General features: G+C 45.6%; 3 protein-coding genes and 1 pseudogene across 3 annotated transcripts; 2 read left to right on the forward strand and 2 right to left on the reverse strand.

Annotated features, from left to right (window-relative positions):
• The first annotated feature begins 6,223 nt into the window (after nucleotides 1-6,223).
• On the forward strand, nucleotides 6,224-7,389 carry LOC109750808 (uncharacterized). Its single transcript, XM_020309755.3, has 2 exons — nucleotides 6,224-6,459; nucleotides 6,625-7,389. The coding sequence occupies exons 1-2, from the start codon at nucleotides 6,298-6,300 to the stop codon at nucleotides 7,222-7,224; spliced, it is 762 nt and encodes a 253-aa protein (XP_020165344.1). The 5' UTR covers nucleotides 6,224-6,297; the 3' UTR covers nucleotides 7,225-7,389.
• Nucleotides 7,390-11,510: 4,121 nt separating this feature from the next.
• On the forward strand, nucleotides 11,511-22,641 carry LOC141026597 (uncharacterized; annotated as a pseudogene).
• Nucleotides 11,747-14,564, reverse strand: LOC141026595 (ABC transporter B family member 14-like). The gene has a single exon (XM_073503400.1). The coding sequence runs from the start codon at nucleotides 14,238-14,240 to the stop codon at nucleotides 12,846-12,848; it is 1,395 nt and encodes a 464-aa protein (XP_073359501.1). The 5' UTR covers nucleotides 14,241-14,564; the 3' UTR covers nucleotides 11,747-12,845.
• Nucleotides 14,306-18,813, reverse strand: LOC109750807 (ABC transporter B family member 19-like). The gene is made up of 10 exons (XM_073504168.1): nucleotides 18,505-18,813; nucleotides 18,310-18,364; nucleotides 17,466-17,641; nucleotides 17,180-17,308; nucleotides 16,818-17,077; nucleotides 16,421-16,734; nucleotides 15,983-16,206; nucleotides 15,055-15,407; nucleotides 14,462-14,837; nucleotides 14,306-14,326 (listed from the first exon to the last, which is right to left on the reverse strand). Exons 1-10 carry the CDS (start codon nucleotides 18,811-18,813, stop codon nucleotides 14,306-14,308), a joined length of 2,217 nt encoding a protein of 738 aa, XP_073360269.1.
• Nucleotides 22,642-23,635: the final 994 nt, after the last annotated feature.

Consider the following 23,635-nt stretch of genomic DNA (forward strand, 5'->3'; position numbering starts at 1 on the left):
CAGTGGCAACGGTAAAGTAACTAAGCAAAGATCAATATGTGAAAAGCTCGTAGGCATTGGATCAGTGATGGATAATTATGTCGGATGTGATTCCTCATGCAACAGTTATAACATAGGGTGACACAGAACTAGCTCCAGTTCATCAATATAATGTAGGCATGTATTCCGAATATAGTCATACATGCTTATAGAAAAGAACTTGCATGACATCTTTCGTCCTACCCTCCCGTGGCAGCGGGGTCCTATTGGAAACTAAGGGATATTAAGGCCTCCTTTTAATAGAGTATCGGACCAAAGCATTAACACTTAGTGAATACATGAATTCCTCAAACTACGGTCAACACCGGGAGTGGTCCAGATTATTGTCACTTCGGGGTTACCGGATCATAACACATAGTAGGTGACTATTGACTTGCAAGATAGGATCAAGAACTCACATATATTCATGAAAACATAATAGGTTCAGATCTGAAATCATGGCACTCGGGCCCTAGTGACAAGCATTAAGAATAGCAAAGTCATAGCAACATCAATCTCAGAACATAATGGATACTAGGGATCAAACCCTAACAAAACTAACTCGATTACACGGTAAATCTCATCCAACCCATCACCGTCCAGCAAGCCTACGATGGAATTAATCACGCACGATGGTGAGCATCATGAAATTGGTGATGGAGGAAGATTGATGATGACGACAGCGACGGATTCCCCTCTCCGGAGCCCCGAACGAACTCTAGATCAGCCCTCCCGAGAGAGATTAGGGCTTGGCGGCGGCTCCGTATCGTAAAACGCGATGAATCCTTCTCTCTAATTTTTTTCTCCCCAAACGTGAATATATAGAGTTGGAGTTGAGGTCGGTGGAGCTCCAGGGAGCCCACGAGACAGGGGGCGCGCCCAGGGGGTAGGCGCCTACCCCCTGGGCGCGCCCCCCACCCTCATGGACAGGGTGTGGGCCCCCTGGTCTTGATTCTTTTGCCAGTATTTTTTATATATTCCAAAAATATTCTCCGTGAAGTTTCAGGTCATTCCGAGAACTTTTATTTCTGCACAAAAATAATACCATGGTAATTATGCTGAAAACAGCGTCAGTCCGGGTTAGTTCGATACAAATCATGCAAGTTAGAGTCCAAAACAAGGGCAAAAGTGTTTGGAAAAGTAGATACGATGGAGATGTATCAGGAAGCAGCATCTACATTATGACATAGAGATTTGCAAAGTACACACGGATCTGAGTGTTGCAGCCCCGTTGACTAAAACCTATCTCATAAGCAAAACATGATCAAACCCCAGAACTCATTGGGTGTTACTCACATGACGATGTGAACTAGATTATTGACTCTAGTGCAAGTGGGAGACTGTTGTAAATATGCCCTAGAGGCGATAATAAAACGGTTATTATCATATTTCTTGTTCTTGATAAATGTTTATTATTCATGCTATAATTGTATTGACCGGAAACTTAAATACATGTGTGAATACATAAACTACATTGTGTCCTTAGTAAGCCTCTACTAGACTAGCTCGTTGATCAAAGATGGTTATGGTTTCCTAACCATAGACATGAGTTGTCATTTAATAATGGGATCACATCATTAGGAGAATGATGTGATGGACAGACCCAACCGTAAGCTTAGCATCAGATCCTTTAGTTATTTGCTATAGCTTTCTTCATGTCAAGTATCTGTTCCTTCGACCATGAGATCATGCCACTCCTGGATACTGGAGGAATGCCTTGTGTGCTATCAAACGTCACTTCATAACTGGGTGATCATGAAGGTGCTCTATAGGTATCTCCGAAGGTGTCTGTTGGGTTGCATGGATCAAGACTGGGATTTGTCGCTCCGTGTGACAGAGAGATATCTCTGGGCCCTCTCAGTAATAGAACATCATAAGAAGCTGCATGTGACTAATGAGTTTAATCATGGGATCTTGTATTATGGAACGAGTAAAGAGACTTGTCGGTAACAAGATTGAACTAGGTATGGAGATATCGACGATATTATCTCGGGAAAGTAACATATCGCTGGACAAAGAGAATTGCATATGGGATTGACTGAATCCTTGACATCATGGTTCAACCGATAAAGATCTTCATGGAATATGTAGGAATCAATATGGGCATCTAGGTCCCGCTATTGGTTATTGACCGGAGAGGAGTCTCGATCATGTCTACATGATTCTCGAACCCATAGGGTCCACGCTTAACGTTCGGTAGCGCTAGGGTAGTATTGAGATATTAATAGTGGAAAGACCGAACGTTACTCAGAGTCCCGGATGGGATCTGAGACATCATGAGGAGCTTCGAAATAGTCTGGAGGTAAAGATTAATATATGGAAAGTTGTTATCGAGGTTCCGGAAAAAGTTCAAGTTTTTTCGGTATTATACCGGGAAGGTTCTAGAAGTTTCTGGAGTGGGGCCCACCTGCATGGGGGACCCACGTGAACATGGGTAGTGGGGAAAGTCCCGACAACGCTGGTCTAGGCGCACCAAGATCCTCCCTTAAAAAGGAATAGTATCATATCCCAAAGGGATAAGATCAGGATCTGCAAAAAGGAGGGATGGCGATCGGTGGGGAAGGAAAGGAGGGATTTCCTTCCACCCCCTTTGACCAACGACCCTAGGGCCTTGGAGGGCAAGTCACCAGCCCCCTCCACGCCTATATAAAGGCGGGGAGGCGTTGGGGGCAGCCCCCCTTCGACCCTTGCCCGTTACCTCTCCCACGTTTCACCGGTACGCGCTTGGCGAAGCCCTGCCGGAGTATCGATGCCACCACCACCACCACGCCGCCGTGTTGGTCCCGATCTCATCTACCTCCTCTCCCTCGCTTGCTGGATCAAGAAGGAGAGGACGCCGCCGAGCCGCACGTGTGCTAAACTCGAGGTGTCGTCCGTTCGGCACTAGATCAGATTGGATCACGATAGGATCGTGAAGAGTATGACTACATCAACCACGTTATGACGCTAATGCTTTTGGTCTACAATGGTATGTAGACACACCCCCTCTCGTAGTTATACATCTCCTAGATTGGATCTTGGGTGTTTCGTTTTTTTGATTTTCATGCAACATTACCCATCATATCTCTCATACTTTGAACATTGTGGATGGATTGTTATGTATTCATGAGAAGTTTTATGATAATTCCTTGATGTTATAATAATGATCATGATGCTACCATGCCCGTATTTTGTTTTTCTCGATGCCTCTCTTCATAAACATGTGGTCATGATTATCGAGTTCGGTATTTGCTTGAGGACAAGCGAGGTCTAAGCTTGGGGGAGTTGATACGTCCATTTTGCATCATGTTTTCCTACTGTTTTTATAGTGTTTTTTATCATTATTTCACTTCATGAAGAAACTCTAATGCCTTTTCTCTCTTAATTTGCAAGTTTCACATGAAGAGGGAGATGTCGGCAGCTGGAGTTCTGGACTTGAAAAGGCTACAACAGAGATAGATATTCTCCAAAGCTCCAAATGATCGAAAAATATACGAATAATTATTTTGGAACTAATAAATAATATTGGAAGAACAAGACTTTCGTGACGAAGTACCATCGTCTTGAGGCGGAACCTTGGCAGGAGCACTTTTGCTCTCCGTCGGAGTGATTCCGCTGGGGATACTTCCCTTCGGGTGGGGGAAATCGAAGCCAATGACATCACCGACGTTCCTCTCATCATGGGAGGACCAATTTTTGTCAACATCTTCGCTAGCACCATCTCATCTCAAACCCTAGTTCATCTCTTGTATTCAATCTTTGCTCCAAAACCTCAGATGGTACGTGTAGATTGCTAGTACTGTTGATTATATCTTGTAGTTGATGCTAGTTGGTTTATTCATGTTCAAGATCAGAGGTGTATTCAATATGCTTGAGTACATGGGAGAAGTATTGTTATAAGTAATCATGTGAAGTTGGTATTCATTTGATATTTTGATGATATGTATGTTGTCTTCCTTTAGTGGTGTCATGTGAACGTCAACTACGTGACACTTCGCCATACTTGGGCCTAAGGGAAGTCATTGGGGAGTAATAAGTAGATGATGGGTTGCGAGAGTGACAGAAGCTTAAACCCGTTTATGTGTTATTCCGCAAGGGGCTGATTTGGATCCATATACTTCATGTTATGATTAGATTTATCTTAATTCTTCTTTCGTACTTGCGGATGCTTGTGAGAGGGGTAATCATAAGAGGGTTGTTTGTTCAAGTAAGAACAACACCGTAGCACCGGTCCACCTGCATATCAAATTATCAAAGTAGCAAACATGAATCAACTAAACATGATGAACGTGACTAGACGAGAATTCCCATGTGTCCCCGAGAATGTTTTGCTTATTATAGGAAAATGTTCCGGCTTGTCCTTTGCTATAAAGAGGATTGGGCCACCTTGCTACACTTTGTTACTATTGCTACTTGCTACTTGTTACGAATCACCTCGCTACAAAACTATATATTACCGCTACTTTCAGTACTTGCAGAGAACACATTGCTGAAACCCACTTGTCATTTCCTTCTGCTCCTTGTTGGGTTCGACACTCTTACTTATCGAAAGGACTACGATTGATCCCCTATACTTGTGGGTCATCAGGGCGTCATCTCGGCTGCTGAGGGTGCTCCTCCTCTGCGGTGCTGCAGCACTTGACGAATCCACGGCGAGGTGCAGCGACTGGCAGGAGGTGGCCATGGTGGGCCGACATCGGGTGTGTCCATGGGCGCCAACATGCTCGGTAACCCAGTGCGGGCACACAAGGGATTGGCAGGCACAGATCTGCCGTGTGGAGGTCGCGCAGTGGCGTCGGGAGGTGTTGCAACTCTGGAGCAGCCTTATGGTGATGGAGCAGGAAGGCATATTTGTCTGTCGGATCTGCTGTCTTCGTCCTTAGGTGGGCTCGCGTGATGCGTGTGCCCGTATGGAGCATGGTTGTGGCTGGGAACTGAGGTGTTTCTTGGCCTTGGGTTGACATCTCCGGTCCCTTGTCGGTATGGTGCTTGGCAAGGTTTGGTGGTTCGTATTGCATTCGCTGGCCCAGCTTTGACAACTAGTGCTAGTAGGTGGCTGCCACCGGCCTCTACAAGGTGCAGTTGGCTACTTGGCTTCTTTGACTGTGAGCTGGCTCGGTGGTGGTGCTTGGTGGACTTGCCGACGACGGTGCGGGTTGTGTGTTTGGGAGCTTGGGTGAAGACACTGTCTCTTCCTTTGGCCTGTGGCCGGTGATGGCGACGACAGCAGACGTCGTAGACCTTATTGGAGGCATCATCATATTGTTGCCACACTCCTCCTGCATGGATCCGACTCTGCGGAGAACCTAGATCATTTGCGATCGGACGATGGGGGCGCCTTGGCATCATTTCCCCTCTTGAGCGCTTAGTCCTTGGAGCTTGCCATCGGCAAGAGGGACCAGTGGATGGAGTTGGTGTTGGTGTCGACACTTCTATGGCAATGATGATGTGGGAGGGGGTTTTGGTTGAGGTAGTCATCCCTGGTGTGTCTGCAGGATTGCATCAGCTGGTTTGTTGTTGTGAAAGTCGAAACTGCGGTGGCGGGGTCCCAGTAGGGTACGATGACGCGCAGGAAGTGGCTCGTTCGTTGATCTTCTAGGGCGTCAACGGTGCCTAATTCTCCGTTGTAGTACTCCATCAGAGTCGTAACAACGTTTTCTGGTCGCAAGTGGTTGAGTGGCATGGAACGTCGTACAACTCCATATGGTCTCTACAGTGTGGGTTGAGTCGACGATTGCTTATGGCGAATTCAAAGTCGTTTGCTCAGGATTTAGGTATGATGATGACACGTGTGTGCTGTCTCGGCGAAGGCCTCTTTGAAGTGGCATGCGAAGTATCTTGTACTCCCTCCGTTCGGAATTACTTGTCTCGGAAATGGATGTATCTAGAACTAAAATACGTCTAGATACATCTATTTCCGCGATAAGTAATTCCGAACGGAGGGAGTATGTGTTGCTCGGCGACTGTGATAGTTTTGGTCTGGTTTTTTATAATTATTTGGGCAATCTAGCTTTTGCTCGGCCATTTTGAAGAAAGAAAATGTGACGCAACACCTTGAGCAAGCGCTTGCTCCTTTTTTTTTCTTTCTCTGACTTTTCGTTTTCTAAATCAGTTTTACTTTTTTTTTGTTTTACTGAAAAACGCAAAATTCATTTATTTTTATTTATGAAAACGGTAAATATGAAAAGCCCAAAAGGGACTAAAGTTGGGATTTAGAGTTGTGTGTGGCCCATTTGGCTCCTCACTGCGTCGTCATTTTCTTCCTTGGGAGGAACAGGGGAGAGGGAGAGGGGGAGAGAGATGGGGAAGGAGGCGCTGGACTACGTGCTGGTGCCTCTGGGGCTGGTGCTGATGCTGGGATACCACGGGTGGCTTCTCCTCCGTATCCAGCGTCGCCCGGCGACCACCGTCATCGGTGTCAACGCCATCAACCGCCGCATCTGGGTCCGCCACATCATGGAGGTCCGTCCGCCGTTAAGCATGCACCCACCCATTTCCTGCGATCGATCCATCATCGCGTTCATCCTCTACTCGCAGAGCCATTGTTTCTCCGGAGTTTTCTTTCACCGATTCACCTTCGAAATTTCGGTTTTTATTCAACTGATCAAGATCGATGGGTGCATGCAGGAGCCGTCCGGGAAGCACGCGGTGCTGGCGGTGCAGACGATCCGGAACAACATCATGGCGTCGACGCTGCTGGCGTCCACGGCCATCACACTCAGCTCGCTCATCGCCGTGCTCATGTCCGGCGGCGGCGGGGGAGGGCCAGGAGCTGGCGGCGGGGGCCTCCTCCCGGACGCGCCGCTGGTGGTGGGCGCCACGGGGGAGGCGGCTCTGTCGGCCAAGTTCTTCGCCATCCTCGTCTGCTTCCTGGTGGCCTTCCTCCTCAACGTGCAGTCGATCCGGTACTACAGCCACACCAGCACCCTGGTGAACGTCCCGATCCGAGCACACCGCCTCCGCCGCCCGGGCCTTGCCGTGGACTACGTCACCGGCACGCTCAATCGCGGCAGCTACTTCTGGTCGCTTGGCGTCCGGGCATTCTACTTCTCCTGCCCGGTCTTCCTCTGGCTCTTCGGGCCCATCCCCATGTTCGCCGCCTGCGTCGTCATGGTCTGCGTGCTCTATTTCCTCGACGTGTGCGAGGACTGGGAGGAAGAAGAGGGCGTGAGTGGTGGTGATGAGACGTCGGAACGAGGGAAGGATGTAGGAGACACGCAAGTTTAGGTAGGTGGCTAGCTGGAAATGCAAACTGAAGAAATTAATGGGCAGTCAGGTAAACTGGTTATAGATGGCTAGTGTCCTTTATAAATTACTCCCTCCGTCTCATAATGTAAACGTCTAGCATTATGGGACAGAGAGAGTATAAGATAACTAATGATAATTTGATGAGTTCGAATTGTCACTTAAGAAATTAAAAAATTTGGCGTCTGATTATTAAGCATGGCAAAACTGATGTCCAGGATTATGTTATTGCGAGCAGGATTTTCTTCAGCAACCATACAAAGATTTGTCATGCTTGCTGAAGAAAACTTCCGTGCTCGCAACAACATAATTTGCCATCCCGGACGTCAAATTTGTCATGTTTTAAAAATCTGACTTTGGCGTAAATGCACATCATTCGCTTCTTCTTCCTCCTCCGTCCACGCCCGTCGACACAATGACGACGACCAGCAGCGCGCTGTGGAAGCGGCTCTCGTCGGCGCAGAAGCACGAGATGGCAGACCCGGTGTGCGCGACACATGTTCAACGAGCTTGAAGGACGACGACCGCACGATGGAGGAGGCGCCCGACGGCAAGGCCGAGCCCTCACCCGCTCCAGTTTCTAGCTTCACCATGGCGCAAGCCCAGGCGCACTATGAGGCCGTCATGGCGGAGGAGAAGCAGCCGACGTGGCTTGCGCCACCGATGTCCGAGTTCCAGACGCTGCAGGAGGAGTACTGGTACAACCTCCTACTCCTTGAGTATGTCGCCGCATCCATGGTCACAGAGAATCCGGGCTTCCTGTATGAGCAACGAGCGTTGTGCCAGTCCATGCACAACGCCCGTGACATCCGCTGAGAGCGATGGTGTATGCACGTTCTGTTGGCGGACACCAAAGCCATGTTCGGGGGGATTGATGCGGAGGCGGACGTAGAGGCGGAGCAGATGATCGCGGACAGGAACGCCTACGTCGACAACTTCATGTCTGTCGTGACCGGCTGCAACAACCTCAGGGCTGGCCCATCAACCTAGATCTTGGAGCTCACCTTGACCGACGACGTCTTGGCGGTGGACTATGAAAGGAAGGATAGAGCATGAGAGACAGAGATGTTTGTGTGCCATGTGGGCACATATGTGTCCCATGTCTTACTCTTCCACAACAGCGACCCACAACTTAACTTTCCGGAGCTCAAGACCGGCAAAGATGCTGGACATGGGGAACAATAAGGACTTAGGACACGGACACCGGCGAAGAAGACTAGGTTTATTTTTGCTAAGTTATAAAATGCCTTGCCAGTTTCTGTTTAATGAAATATGTTGAAAAAGCCATGAATTTGGTTTGGTTTGCATGAAAATCATTCAGTTTATTTAAATTTTGTTTGAGATGTGTCCAGATATTTAAGGTACACAGTTGGATGGCCGTGTCATTTATCCATGTCTACCGACGGATATGATTTGAAGATGCCCTAACTTCTCGAAGTTGCAAATGTGTACGGCCAGAATGTGAATATCTTGTACTCCCTCTATTTTTGTATACAGGCCATTCGTCTTTTGTGTCAATCTTTGACTTATAATTTTGATCAATAAATATGAATTATATGTCATCAAAAATTTATCATTGGGAAATTCTTCGAAACATGAATTTAATGAAATACTCCCTCTGTTCGAAAATAAGTGTCCATTTTAGTTGCCACACTTATTTTCCATCGGAGGAAGTTCTTTTTATGGCATACAACTCACTTTTTTATTGATAAAATATTAAGATCGGTGTTATATAATACTTCCTTTCCTCCATTCTAAAATAACTATCTCAGGCTTAGTATTTGGGACGGAGGGAGTATTAGATAAAAACTAGATGAATACCCCGCGCGTTGCGGCGGGACATCTAGTAGGCTTCTAAATGCTTAATGGATTGGTCTCAACAACCATTGAATGGTTGTTTTATTTTTTACTAATGGGCCACTGATCTCCTTTTGGTTGTTTGCAAGAAGTCGGCATGCAGTTAAGTACATGCTAAATAGGATAGAGGATTTGCAATTAGTATTTTGAATATTAGTCATACTTCCATATAGCTTTTAACACTGGTTCTCATATACAAAAATACGAAAAATGATTTGATGAAGATGAGTATTTGTCAAAGGCAGATGTATTTTTGGGACTCAAAGGCAGATGTTGGTTAGGTGATTTAGTTTTGCAAGTTGAAGATTGAAGTAACACAGAGATGGAGTTTGTTCAACAAATAGTGCAGAACTGCAGATACAGCAAGCAAATGAAGTTAGTTTTCAGCAGCAGGTCAACTCCTTAATATTGCTTCAAAAAGTATTATTGCAAGTAGGCACTGACATAAGCCAAACGAAGCTACTAATTCTAGATTGTGAGTTTTGAGTAAAAATATATATATTATTATGGAACCTTATTCACGACAATCACTCCATTGACGGCGACAGCCTATAGAGATTTATTTCAGCCTCTGCTTTATGATGAATAAAAAATTTAAAATAGATCGACGCCTTAGGAAAGACAAATAAAATAAACTTCAATGGGACCGGCAAAATTCACAGAATTGTTCACACCTTGTTAAACCGAGCTCCGCTGCAATTCACAGAATAGTGGATATACTGATTCCCACTTTGGTTGAATGCTTGAGAAAATTTGGAGACCAGATTGGAGGTGACAGGACTGACAAACATGCTAGCGTTACTCTTCGGCAATATGGACTACAAAGACGTGCGGGTAGACAGCTTTTGTCACCTTGATCGGGTTGCCTGCATGTGCCCAGTGCCAGTGGTAAGGAGCAGGAAGCAGTAGGAAGATGCCACCTATAGCTCCTGCAATGGTATCTATATATAAACGATAGGGAGTTAAAATGCATCCATATGAAATGTAAAGGAAATTACCAACTTGCAAATTCTTGAGTTAGGCTATGCACACCGTATGGAGTAATTAAGTTGGAGCCTAGTTGAACAATACAAATATATAATCTGCAAGAAAACATAATCAAAATGGACTAAACAGTAAGCATTACAGATTCTATAATTTTCTCAACAAAGTATGTTGAAAGATGCGACGTGCCAATAAAATTAGTTAAATAGAATATGCAAGCAAACAACAAACTATGGACTTCAAATTTTGGCATCAGGTCACTATAAGCCTACAAAGTAGAAGGTACCTGTGATTTTCTTCTGGTTTTGCATTGATCTGAACTGCAGCACCAGAGTCCTAGGAGCAGCTACACGGGATGGACCCACCGTAATTTTCAGCGCCTTTCAGCAGCATAAACTGAGAGATGAACATGTCTGTGTCCACGACCCCGCCGTCCGCAGCATCCAACGACGCCGCAAGCCAAGATATACGGTCCCTATCGGGCGGACGACAAAGCCCCCGACTACTGTTGTGCATGTTCTCGGCAGAGTGCTCGTGTCTCTGGGCGTGAACTGGCACCGTGTGTTGTCTCAGAACTGCACCCACATGTCAACAAACACCCTGTGTCAAGTGCAGCCGCAACACGCGTCGGGGTTGGAAGTCAAGTTGACCATAGGTAGATGGCCATGTCCTGAGCGTCGGACGGCATGGTCAGGTTCTATCTGAGCGCATCTCCACCGAGGCTGAGCAGCACCTTGACGTGATTGGCTGGTGTCTCGTACTCTCGTGTCACCGTGAGTACGCGTTCTCCGCCGAGGCTGAGCAGCACCTTGACGTGATTGGCTGGAGTCTCGTAGTCTCCGCACCTGACGGGACTCCGAGGCTGAGTGAGGAACTGAGGATGACACGAGCCGCCACTGATCCCAAACCTCGTGCCACCGTGAGCGCAGCACGCCGGTGTGGATAGCTGACTTGCGGCAACAGGCTCAGGATCTGCATCTGCGGCATGTTGGGGAGCTCCGAGATGCAGACCTCACATCGCCTGCACACGCGCGGCACGGTGCCATTCTCTCTTTGTTCTGCCTCTCCGTATTGGATTCAAGGTGGATGATGATACGACCTGAAGGCGCTGGCCAAGTTCAGATTAAAGGTTTCGAGATGCCACAATTTGGTAAATAAAGGTGGGTCATGTCTATTTGGATGCCTTCGTTGGTTCCGGAAACTGAGTCGATGCGACGGAGGATCTTTAATCCCAACTAAGCGTTCGGCTGGAAGATCAAGAGTCAAAGGACGCGAGGTGCAACGTTTGGGACAAAGTTTTCCCGATGCAAAAAAAAAGATGACATCAGCAGATGATGTGGCTTGACCACAGCTAGTCAACCAGTGGTGGGTTCACCCTGTAAGCCTATAAAGAAAAGATGATGTGGCTGGGCTGCTGACGTGGATAGCTTGCATGTTTAGAGAAATAGGATAGCGGGGTGAACTATAGATATAGATATGTCTCTAAATTAAAAGACCGTGGAAAAGGGTCGATAGAATATATAGAAGGATCTATGTGCGCATTCCCTCTGATGTTCCGCCGCCGCATTTCCGAACTCCGGCGACGGCGCCGCTCTGGGCCGTTCCGAACAAGTAAGGGGGCGAAACGGAGGAAGGCGGAAGCGACAGCGCAGCTGGTGAGTTCAATCGCGTCATCCCGCACTTCTCGAGGGCACGGGTTTCCAAATTCATATCCTACCACTATAGCATATGCATCATGTGGGGGCGAAATCTTCTCGGAAGTTTTCCAAAGCTAGATTCGGGTATGCAAATTGGCAAAACATGCATCTTCTGGAGAATTGCATCCCAGGACAGGGTTTTCGTTGGCGAATTGGGGGTGGACATACACCAGGAGTCTCAAGGACTTATAATTCGAGTGCGAACGAATTTGTTTATAACGCTCGGTGCTACATTTCGCCTCGCCTGTAAACTGGACTCATATTAACAACTCCATATATCCTTGGATTGTATCTGCTGTATGTCAGTGGTGTGGCACCAGTGCCAAACAATCATTTCCCTTCGATTTGGTCGTGAATGCAATTATGGACAATAATAACCCACTGTCCGTAGTTCCTCGCAAACTCAAGACTAGGATATGCATAATGTGGATGAGAAATCTTGGTGGAATTTTCAAAAAAAGAGAAGGGGGGAATTTTTCGTGGCTATGGATTATAGGTTTGGATTTTCTGGTGATGTTTTAGTTTCTCTATCGATAGTTGCGGTACATCATTGACTTACCAAATGGTTTCTATACTTTGTTGAAGATTTGGATATGTAAATAAGCAAAACATGCGTCTGCCGGAGAAATGTATGTGTTGGAACATGGGGGGTTACACATTCCCAAAAGCTTTTTATTCAAGTAGAAATGAATTTACAAAGCTAAGATTGGTAAAAGAACTGGAAAATAGTTTTATGGCACTGGCGCTACATTGCACCTTGCCTAGAAATTTGACTCAAAGCAATAACTCCATTGCACGTTGAAGGATCGCATCTGTCACATTTACAGTGTTCCGCTGGTGCCTTATTATTTTCCTTAGATCTGGTTTGTGAAAACGCAGTTATATAAACATTAGTACAGTGACTTATAGCTAACAACTTTCATATATTATAGCATTTGCCCTATTTGGAATAACCAACTTATTCAGTAGGCACAAAAACAGTCAAACTCTGTCTTTACATTTTCCCCCCATCTGGCATCAAATGCTTGAAAAATGATGCTACCAGCAAAAGGACTGATCATGAGATCAGTCTTTCCCTGCTTTGATTTGCATATTGTACAGTCTCGAGTAAACACCATTGCTTGCTGAGACTAATGTTGCGTGGCTACCCGTCTCTACCACCTCACCTTTGTCCATCACGACAATTACATCTGCGTTTGTGACTGTGGACAGCCTGTGGGCAATCGTGATACTTGTGATCTTGCTTGAGAGCTCACCCTTGTTTTTCCACCCTTTTGCACCGAGGGTGTTCATTACCACCCTCTCAGATTCACCATCTAGAGCACTTGTCGCCTCATCTAGTAGCAGTATGACGGGCTTCTTCAGTATAGTTCTTGCCACAGCTATCCTCTGCTTTTGTCCTCCGGAAAGTTGGCCTCCTTTGTCCCCGACCACGGTATCATACCCTTTTGACAGGCTGCTTATGAAGTCATGGATGTTTGCCTCCATTGCGGCCTCCACTATTTCTGTTTCTGATGCGCCTTCATTTCCATAGCTGATATTCTGTCTTATAGACAGGTTGAACAAGATTGGCTCTTGCTGCACCAGTCCTATCTGCTTTCTCAGGCTCTTGAGGTTGTAGCCTCTGATGTCCTTCCCGTCTATAAGTACTCGGCCGCTGCAAGGATTGTAGAATCTTAGCAGCAGAGCCAACACTGTGGATTTTCCCGAACCACTTGGCCCAACCAATGCGACCCTTTGACCTGATTCGATAGCTAGACTGAATCCATCTAGTATGATCACTTCTGGTCTCGAGGGATAGCTGAAACTGACATCTTCGAACTCAACATTACCTACAATTCTGTCCTCACAGTTCAATTTTGGTTCATCCGGCACAATCTGTGTTTCTCTGTCGAGAATGTCTAGTGCAGGATCCAATATCGCAATGGCGGACATGACCATAGGGATCAAGGACCATAGCTCTGTGATGGAAGGTATTGTCATTGCAAATGCTTGGTATGATCGTACACAGTTTTCAAATGTTGCTAGTTTCCTGTCAAGTAGCACAATGGTATAACTCAATGCAATAGCATGTGTCATATGCCACAAGCAGAGGGAAATCCCCTGTACCACACCATACTTGATACTCTCAATCCTGCTTATCCGCATCGGTTCTTGCAATGCCAAATCTGCTTTCCTGAGTATTTCTTCTTCCTGAACAAAAGAGGCCACAGTGCGGATGTTGCTAACAGCCTCTGAAGTGAGTGAGATGAGCTTCCGGTGAGACTTAGAGTTGTCAGTGGCAAAACCTTTTGCTGACCTGACCTGTACAAGGCCAGCGATGAAGTGACATGGCATCATAGCCCATGCAACTAGACCCATCCTCCAGTTCACTGCTATGCTTAACGCTGTTGCTATAATAATTGAAGAGATGCATTGAACCATGACAGCCATTCGATCAGATATAATCGTTTTTACCATGGAGGTGTCACTGACAACACGTGAGGTCAGGAAGCCAACACTGTTTTTTGGTTCCTCGAACCAACCTATTTCACTTCGAAGAACAACTGCATTTATTAAAGAGAATTATTGTTACATTGAAAACAAGAACACAGTATATACTTTATTAAGTGCAACTCATGACTTTGTGAGATACCTGAAAACAGGGCCTCCCTTAGGTTATTCATTGCCCTTTCACCGACCAGGCCGTAGATATAGTGCTGGAAGATGTTACTGAAAAATGTTAACATCCCTATCAGGAACAAAATAATTGAGTACTTGCTGACTTTTTTATTTGCATCTGCATCGAAGTATGCTATGCCAACTGTCATGATATAGAAAGCAAATAGAGGCCTTGAGATCCCAGAGATTGCTGCTGCTGTGGAGCCCACCAGAACCTTTCCTGGCACCAGTTTAAAAGTTCCGAGGAATATCCTGTTGAAAGCAGACGTTCTCTTTCTGATACTTTGCTTCGATTGCTTTGAGGTCGGTTCTGGTTTCTTCTCTTGTTCATATGCAGCAAAAGATTGTTCTTTATACGTTGCACTGTCTTGTTCTTCTTCGACCTGATCAGTAAATCTATTTTAACAAAATAAACAAGTGAGTAAACTATACTCTTATTCATCATTGGTTTAGTTGCAGAAAAAACATATTTTCAACTTTACACTGATGCATCTTCTGGCATGTATGGCATCGAATAGTTTTCATTCATAATTCCACATGTACAATGCGATTATGGATTCCATGAATAAACATTATACAGTGTGAAAAGAAGTGTGCAATTGATTGCATTTACCTGTCTTCACTCTTGCTGGATTTCTTTTCTAGACTTTGCATACTGCATACACTCGAGTAGAATGTACTTCTCTCCAACAATTCTTCATGTGTTCCGTGTTGAGCTACTCTCCCATTCTCCACAATAACAATCTTGTCTGCATTTATTATTGTTGACATTCTGTGGGCAATCAAGATAACAGTCCTCCCTTTCATAGCTCTGTCAAGAGCATCCTGAACTAGCTTCTCTGATTCTGAATCAAGTGCACTTGTGGCTTCATCAAGAAGAAGAATGGGGGGATCTTTTAGTATAGCCCTTGCAATAGCTATTCTCTGTTTCTGACCTCCTGATAGTTGCACACCTCTTTCTCCTACCTTAAGTGGTTCGCAATAAAGCATATGAGTGATGCCTACTATTATATAGACTTGGTACGTAACTAAATTCTGTACAACTAGCTATGTTTGGTGCAACAAATTGATGTTGTCCTAAGTAATTTGGTGGTGCATACGTACATGCTCTGTCTCACTATGCACTATGTGACAAAGGAAACACTAAACCTAAGAATTTTTTAATACAAGATAACCTTAGATAACATACTACAACCAATCAGAAATTCCTGAAACAATTTAATAGGGGCACAGAGTGAAAACATTGCAACAACTACACTCTTGATTCCCTCAATGGACGGATATATTAAAACAGAGCTTCCCGAGGCCAGCCGCGAATAGTCAAACGGAGGGAGTAACGCATTGCATGAACTCCTTTCCAAAAAACAATGCATGAACTAAAACAATATACCAGTGCCGAACTCAAAAGTATAGACCACATTTCTTAAGGCTATTTAGACCTATCTGTTAATAACTTGAAATTACTTGATTCACAACCATACAAAATAGAGAAATTTGTGAGGTTGTCACTAGTCTTTTGTTTCATAAACATAAAGTCTTACCTCAGTCGAGTATTGATCTGGAAGTTTGGATATGAAAGAGTGCACATTAGCTGTTTTTGCTGCTTCAATTATCTCTTCATCAGTTGCATCCAGTTTTCCAATTCTCAAGTTATCCATGATAGTACCAGAAAATAGTGCTGGTTCTTGAGAGACTGAGCCTATATTTCTCCTCAGGGACTTCAGGTCAAGTTCCTTAATGTTTTGACCGTCAACAGTAATGCCACCTGTGTTGTTACACGCAAAAAAAATCTGAAAGTTACACTATGAATCATATGATTTTTGTTTCTATGGAAAACTGTATTCTGTTTGAAATGCAAACATTTCATCACTGTGTATGTAATCTAAAAGCACTCGTGAACATAATCGAACACAACAAATGAAGAATATAGACCTCAGGAAATATTTATGCAGGGATAGCGTTCTCTTCTAGAAGCCTACCTGATATAGGATCATAGAATCTTTGAACCAGAGAAATCACAGTGCTCTTCCCACATCCACTGCTCCCCACAAGAGCCACCACTTTGCCTGCTGGTATAACTAGTGTGAAACCTTGAAGAATCAGCTTGTCTTTACGGGACGGATATGTGAAATCCACCTCTCTTATTTCAATATGTCCGGTGACCTTTTCTAAGATTCTTCCGTTTGATTCATAATTTATCGCTGGTTTTCTTTTGATAACCTTAAATACTTCTTTACCAGCAGCTTTTGCTTGGCTGAAGGTCTGAAGATCCGGCGCAGCGTTTGAGAGATATCTGAAATTGCAGATAAAAATATCAGCTGGAGTGACATCACATGGTATATGCTAGATTGCTGGAAATATAATACTCAGTATTACATTGCAGCGGAGAGGATATTAATGACTGCAGCAATCGTTTCACCCCCTTTTGCAGATCTTCTAGTTACTGCCAATGCTCCAATATAGATGGTCAATGAGTATGAACAGAAGGTTGCAATCTGTAACATTCCCAAACCTAGTCCTTTTGTAATTGCCTCTTTCTTGCCTAGCTTGTATTGCTTGTCCATGCATTCGATGAAGGATTTCATCGCCGAGTTTTCTCCAACAAATGAGAAGACGGTCTTGATATGTGAAATAGTCTGTGCACACATTGTATTGGTATGCTAAAAATATTAGTATGGCACTAACAAATTTAATATGGCAGAGGCTTAGTTCTAACAAGGTATTCATTTACGTAGTACCTGTTCTACAACTGAGGTTACTTCAGAGACCAAAGCTATCCTTGTCGCCGACATGCCAACCATCATTTTCGCATATGTTGCTCCAACCACGAGGAGCATCGGAACTACCAAGAATGCCATCATACCCACCTCCCAGCAACACACAAAGGCAATAATGACAGCAACTAAGAATGTGGAGAAGTTGGACATAAAGTGACCCATCTGAGGGGAAAAAAAGTAAGGCATGATTGCGGTTTGTTATCATAAAAAGACATTTTAGTGCTTCACTTGCTGAAACATGCAATACCTTCTCTCCAATTGCCTCTTTTATGGTACTCATGTGGTTGGTTGCTCCAGCCATGATAGTCGCGGTGGTCAAGTCAGTGTCAAAAGCTCCGATATCTTGACTGAGCAGTGATGTCAGATATGCCATCTGCATGCGTGTCATTTGTCTTTGACTTGTATACATCCAGCATGCGATTTCTGCGGCAGGATCATTGTGACAAGAAAGGTAAGACTGTTTATTGGAATAACACTAATTCTATTCATATTGCTAGTGCTCCCATCATGCGGTGTTCTCTTGTTACTGTACATGAGGGCAAGTAACCAAATGAGGACTGGTGTTATTATGAAATCTGTCACCATCATAGCATATCTTCAGGTGTCTACTAGATGATGTTTGGTTAAGGAATTCGACAAAAAGATAAAATTCTAGCCAGCTTGAACCATTCTCTTTGTAACTTCACTGATATATTAATGAGCCCCCGATCCACACTTTTCCGCAAGCTCAACCCAAATTCACTTGGTACACCAGCCTTAGTTTCTGTGAACTTACTCGAACTCTGGTTTACATGCAACTCGCCAAGAATGTCAGGCAGAAGGTAGTTGAAGTTACTTTAGGTTATATCTAATTTGATTGACCATGATTGTATGCAGCTTTTTTTACGAACAGTTGTTAGAAGTTTTTTCTTCTGAATGTATGCTGTCAGGTTTTACTAGTGCTGTTGTTCTCATTTCTCCAGCCTGAATACTTGAAATATTCTATTGTTCTTCACATACACTCGTGCTTTTTAAATACTAGTTTAGTTCACTGTGATTTTCAAATTTTCATAGATTTCTTAAAAATAGCAAAGGTAGAAGCTTGTACTCACCAATTATTCCAGCAGGGAGTGTGATAAGTGCCAAGAACCACATATATGGAACTAACTGCAACAGAAAAACAAAAATACACTGTCAATAACATGACAAATAATTTTTCGTCCAATAAAATGGAAGAAAAGCATTTAACCAAACCAAATAATAATTATATATATAATAGCTTGAAACTATTCTGGGTAGAAGGTAACCTTAGAAAATTCATGGACCATGGCGTTCAGATCGTTTATGTTGTTCCCGAACGCATCAACAGTTTTCCCGAGTATGTAATAGGACATCGAAGGCGCCATGCCATGCACAAGGGAGCCCATGGTCCCCAACACCATGAACATCCAATCTAGTGCATCAGCGTAGCAAAGCAAGCCAAAGAACGGGAACGGCTCGTCCATGGCCACCTTTTCTGGCGTTGATGGTGCTGGCGGTGATGTGTTTTTCTTGTCAACAGCACTGTCGGGTGTACATGATTCGACGGGGAAGTCATTCTCTTGGATGGATGGCATTGTATTTGTGAGCATTCAGATAATTTGCAGGAGAGTAGCAAAGAGCACCGAGCAAATATGTAGAGTAACAGGAGTAACTATATAGTTACAAGATAGGACAAACAATTGTTACTCCCAAGGTTTATATTATGTATGCACTACATCAGCATGGAATCAAATATCAATAGTTATTGAACCGATCCTAGCGGTTGACGTTTTAAATTAAAACTAGGTTGCTGGCATGAACAGATCAACCTCTTGTGAAAATTCACAAGAAATAAATTACTTGTTTTTAGTGACGCGTGGAACTCAGTTATTCGTTTGATGTCACATCATTGTGAAATACTAAGCATGAATCTTTTGTTGTTGTGTCAAATGCTACGCATGAATCTTTTGTTGTTGTTGTAACCAAATTGAGGGACACGAGGGCAACCTTGCTTTCATCCACGACTTGCATAGAGTTAGGCCAGCTGCAGACTAGTCCAGATTGGCCATGACCAGTGCTATGACATTTGGTGAAAGCTACTCTAGCATACTTTGATATTACTTTGCAGGTTTCTTGTTTCCTTCCAGATTTGATTAAACAAACTGTCTAGCCTCGTTGCATAAATACACGATGCTCTGCTAAAACATTTTTCCAGTTTCTGTTGCAAAGTATTTTACAGATTAGGTCAACATATAGAGTTGTCTAGTAAATCAAAATAATGGATACCTTGGAGGAACTAGTTATCAGTTTAACAAGAAGAACAGGCACCCCAAATTCAACTTGAAGAAGACTTGAACTTGGGTGGCAGTCTGTCCATTCGCTTCCCGATCCTATAGTTCTAGTAATAGGCGGTAGTTTCTGCTCAAGTCCATGTCTTAGGTGATATGTCCACAAAAGATACCAAATCATTTTGTACAACCATGTTCTTGTGGCGTATCTATTTACTTAGATTATGCTCCTTGTACTCACCAAATCTGGTGATCTGGCATGCCTCGGTTTGCCAGTTTTGTTTTCTATTGCCTATAGGAGTAATACGACACTTATTATTGATCGGAGGGAGTACATATCATAGAGGCTCATTTGGTTGCGGCCTACTAGTAGGATTTGTGATGCATGAGGCTCATTTCTCTACATTTTTTTTAATTTGCCCTTGGGGCAGCCATGTGCGACAATTTATTTGTTGAACTGTATTATGGTTGGATGATGAACTTTGATCTGATAAATAAAAGGCTGTGTGCTGTTAGAGTTATAATATAAGTCATGTACCCCTTTGTATTTATCCCGTTGTATAAGGGGTTTCCTGCATATGTTCCACACCTGTACATGTATATATATCGGCCTATGGCCTCATGGGAATACAAGTTGCTTATTCCTAACATGGTATTAGAGCTAGGTCAATTTTTTGCACGCTGCAACTCGTGCTATTGATCCGTCTCGATCGAGTCCGGCTCGTCTTCCTCTCGCTCGAAGCCTGAAGCCGCCGAAGCCCTCCCGCTCGAAGACTCCCTCTCGCTCGAAGCCGCTCGAAGCCGCCGTCGCTCGCAGGTTCCCGCCCGCTCGAAGGCTCCCTCCACCCCTGCCGTCCGGCGCGGCCCCTGCTGGAGCTGCCGCCTAGTCGCGTGCGAGGCCTGGCCGCCGCCTGCGCTCCTTGTGGAGGAGCTCGCCTTCGAGGCCTATCTCCTCGCTCCGCGCTGCTCTCCTCGTTCCGAAGCGCTGGCACAGCAACCCACCTCCCGTCCTCCCCTGCCTCCTCTCGTCCGTGCTCCCGTGCCAGATCCCGCTCCCAGCCGCCGTCCTCGTCCGGCTTTCTCCTGATTTCGGATCTTTGCTAAAAAAAAATGTCTGCTGCATCGGGCTATGTTGCTGTCCCTCGCTATCCGGTGATCTTCGATGGTACCAACTACATCGAGTTCGCTGGCTTCATGCGCATTCACATGCGTGGCATTCGTCTCTGGGGTGTTCTTTCTGGCGAGGTCTGCTGTCCGCCACGTCCGGTCCCTCCGGTGGCCCCTACTCCACCGACTCCACTGGTTCTTCCTACGGACGCTACTCAGGCCGCCAAGGATGCGGCTAAGCTTGCCGATGAGACTGCTGATCGTGTTTATGATGAGAGGGTTTTGGCTTATGAGGAGGCTCTTCAGACGTATCATGGTGCTTTGTCTGTTTACACCCAGTGGCTTGATGATGATGCTCGTGCTGCAGCTGTTCTCACTGCTAGTGTTCTGCCTCAGTTTGCTTCTGAGTTTCTGGGTCTTCCTACTGTCTTTCAGATGTGGACCTGTCTTCGTCAGCGCTATGAGCCCTCTGGTGATGCCTTATACCTTTCTGTGGTTCGTCAGGAGCATGCTCTTCAGCAGGGTGACTCTACTGTTGATGACTTTTATGCACAGAGTTCTGCTATCTGGCGCCAGCTTGATTCTCTCCGCAGTGCTGGTTGTCGTACTTGTCCCTGCTGCCAGGCTGTCCAGGCCAACTTGGAGTTTCATCGCGTCTACGAGTTCCTGTCTCGGCTTCGTAAGGAGTTTGAGCCCCGGCGTGCTCAGTTGTTTGCTCGTGGCCGTATTTCTCTCATGGAGGCGCTTTTAGAGATTCGTGCTGAGGAGACTCGCTTACGTGGTGCTGGTTTGCTGGAGGTTCCCTCTGTGCTTGCTACTCGGGCTTCTTCCACTCCACCTGCTGCACCGCTCCATTCTCGCTCGAGTGCTCCACCGCTCTTGCCCACTCCTTCTGGAGGCTCAGGTCGCCCCCGTCCACATTGTGACTACTGCAACAATGATGGTCATATTGAGTCCCAGTGCTACACGAAGCGGAAACACCTGCGCAAGGCGCGATCCTCCTCCTCTGGGACTTCGTCATCTCCCTCGACAGCTTCAGCCATTGCTTTGACTGAGCAGGATATTCTGAGACTTAAGCGTCTGCTCGCGGCTTCAGGTTCTTCCTCGACGGGTACTGCTGGTTCTGTGACTGATGCTTCCCGCACTGAGCACCTGCCCTCTACACAGTCAGGTACATCCCCATGGGTTCTGGACTCTGGAGCTTCTTTTCATATGTCTTCTCATTCTTCCGCTTTGTCCTCTCTTCGATCGCTGGATTCTCCTGTTCATGTCTTCACTGCTGATGGTACTCCACTTTCTGTTGCTAGTAGAGGCCATCTTTCCACTCCTTATTCTGTTCCTGATGTTGCTCATGTTCCTCGACTTACCATGAATCTGTTTTCTGCCGGTCAACTTACTGATTTTGGTTGTCGTGTCATCCTTGATGTTGACTCTTGTTCTGTCCAGGATCGTCGCACGCACACTCTGGTTGGGGCTGGCCCTCGCCGCCGTGATTCTTAGGGTCTTTCGAAGTTGGACTGGCTTCATGTTCCTTCCGCTGCCACCACCATCGCGAGTCCCTCCGCTGCTGTCGCCTCTGTTACTGGTTCCTTCAAGCAGTGGCATCATCGACTTGGTCATCTGTGTGGTTCTCGGTTATCGTCTTTAGTTCGTCGAGGTCTTCTGGGGTCTGTCTCAGGAGATGTCTCTTTAGAGTGTCAGGGTTGTCGTCTTGGCAAGCAGATTCAGTTACCATATTCACATAGTGCGTCAGTGTCTAAGCGTCCTTTTGATTTAGTCCATTCTGATGTATGGGTTCCGGCTCCTTTCGCTTCGAAAGGTGGTCATAAATACTATATTATTTTCATTGATGATTTTTCTCGTTACACATGGCTTTATTTCATGACTTCTCGTAGTGAGGTGTTGTCTATTTATAAGCGTTTTGCTGCCATGGTTCATACTCAGTTCTCTTCACCCATTCGTGTTTTTCGTGCTGACTCCGCAGGCGAGTATATCTCTAAGATGTTGCGTGGTGTCCTTGCTGAGCAGGGTACTCTTGCCCAGTTCTCTTGTCCTGGTGCTCATGCTCAGAATGGCGTGTCTGAGCGCAAGCATCGTCACCTTCTTGAGACGGCTCGTGCGATGATGATCGCCGCCTCTCTTCCCCCTCATTTTTGGGCCGAGGCTATCTCCACTTCCGCCTATCTCATCAACCTTCAGCCGTCCGCTGCTTTGCAGGGTGGTGTTCCTTTTGAGCGTCTTTTTGATCGTTCTCCCGATTATTCGATGCTTCGCCTGTTTGGTTGTGTTTGCTATGTTCTTCTTGCCCCTCGCGAACGCACCAAACTGACCGCTCAGTCTGTTGAGTGTGTCTTCTTAGGCTACAGTGATGAACATAAGGGCTATCGTTGTTGGGATCCTATCGGTCGTCGGATGCGTATCTCTCGAGACGTGACTTTTGATGAGTCTCGTCCTTTCTACCCACGCCCATCTTCCTCGATCTTTTCCGTGGAGGGTATCTCTTTCCTCACTTTTCCTGACTCACCTATCACCCCCGTCGCGCCTGTTCCTATTCGTTCCACTCCCTCTGCTTCTCCACCCCTCGTCGATTTACAGCCACCATCTTCCCCGGTCTCCTCACCTAGCATGTCACCGGATTCTCCACCTTCATCTCCGGTGACTTCTTCGTCGCCACCCCCCGATTCTACCTTGGCGATTCCTCCTTCTATTGTTCCCTCTTTTCCTCAGCATTACACTCGTCGTTCACGACCTGTGGATACTTCCTTGGATGAGTCGTCCTCTTCCTCTCAGCCTACTTATGGCTTGCGTTCTCGTCCTCGTCCGCCTGTTGATCGCTTTGGATTTCCCACCGCTGGTGCTGCTGTTCTTGAGCCGACTTCTTACCGTCAGGCTGTTGTTCATCCTGAATGGCAGTTTGCGATGGCAGAGGAGCTTGCTGCTCTTGAACGCACTGGTACCTGGGATCTTGTTTCTCTTCCTCCCGGAGTTCGTCCCATCACTTGTAAGTGGGTCTACAAGGTTA

The sequence above is a fragment of the Aegilops tauschii genome, chromosome 7 (assembly GCF_002575655.3).
Source record: "Aegilops tauschii subsp. strangulata cultivar AL8/78 chromosome 7, Aet v6.0, whole genome shotgun sequence".
NCBI lineage: Eukaryota > Viridiplantae > Streptophyta > Magnoliopsida > Poales > Poaceae > Aegilops > Aegilops tauschii.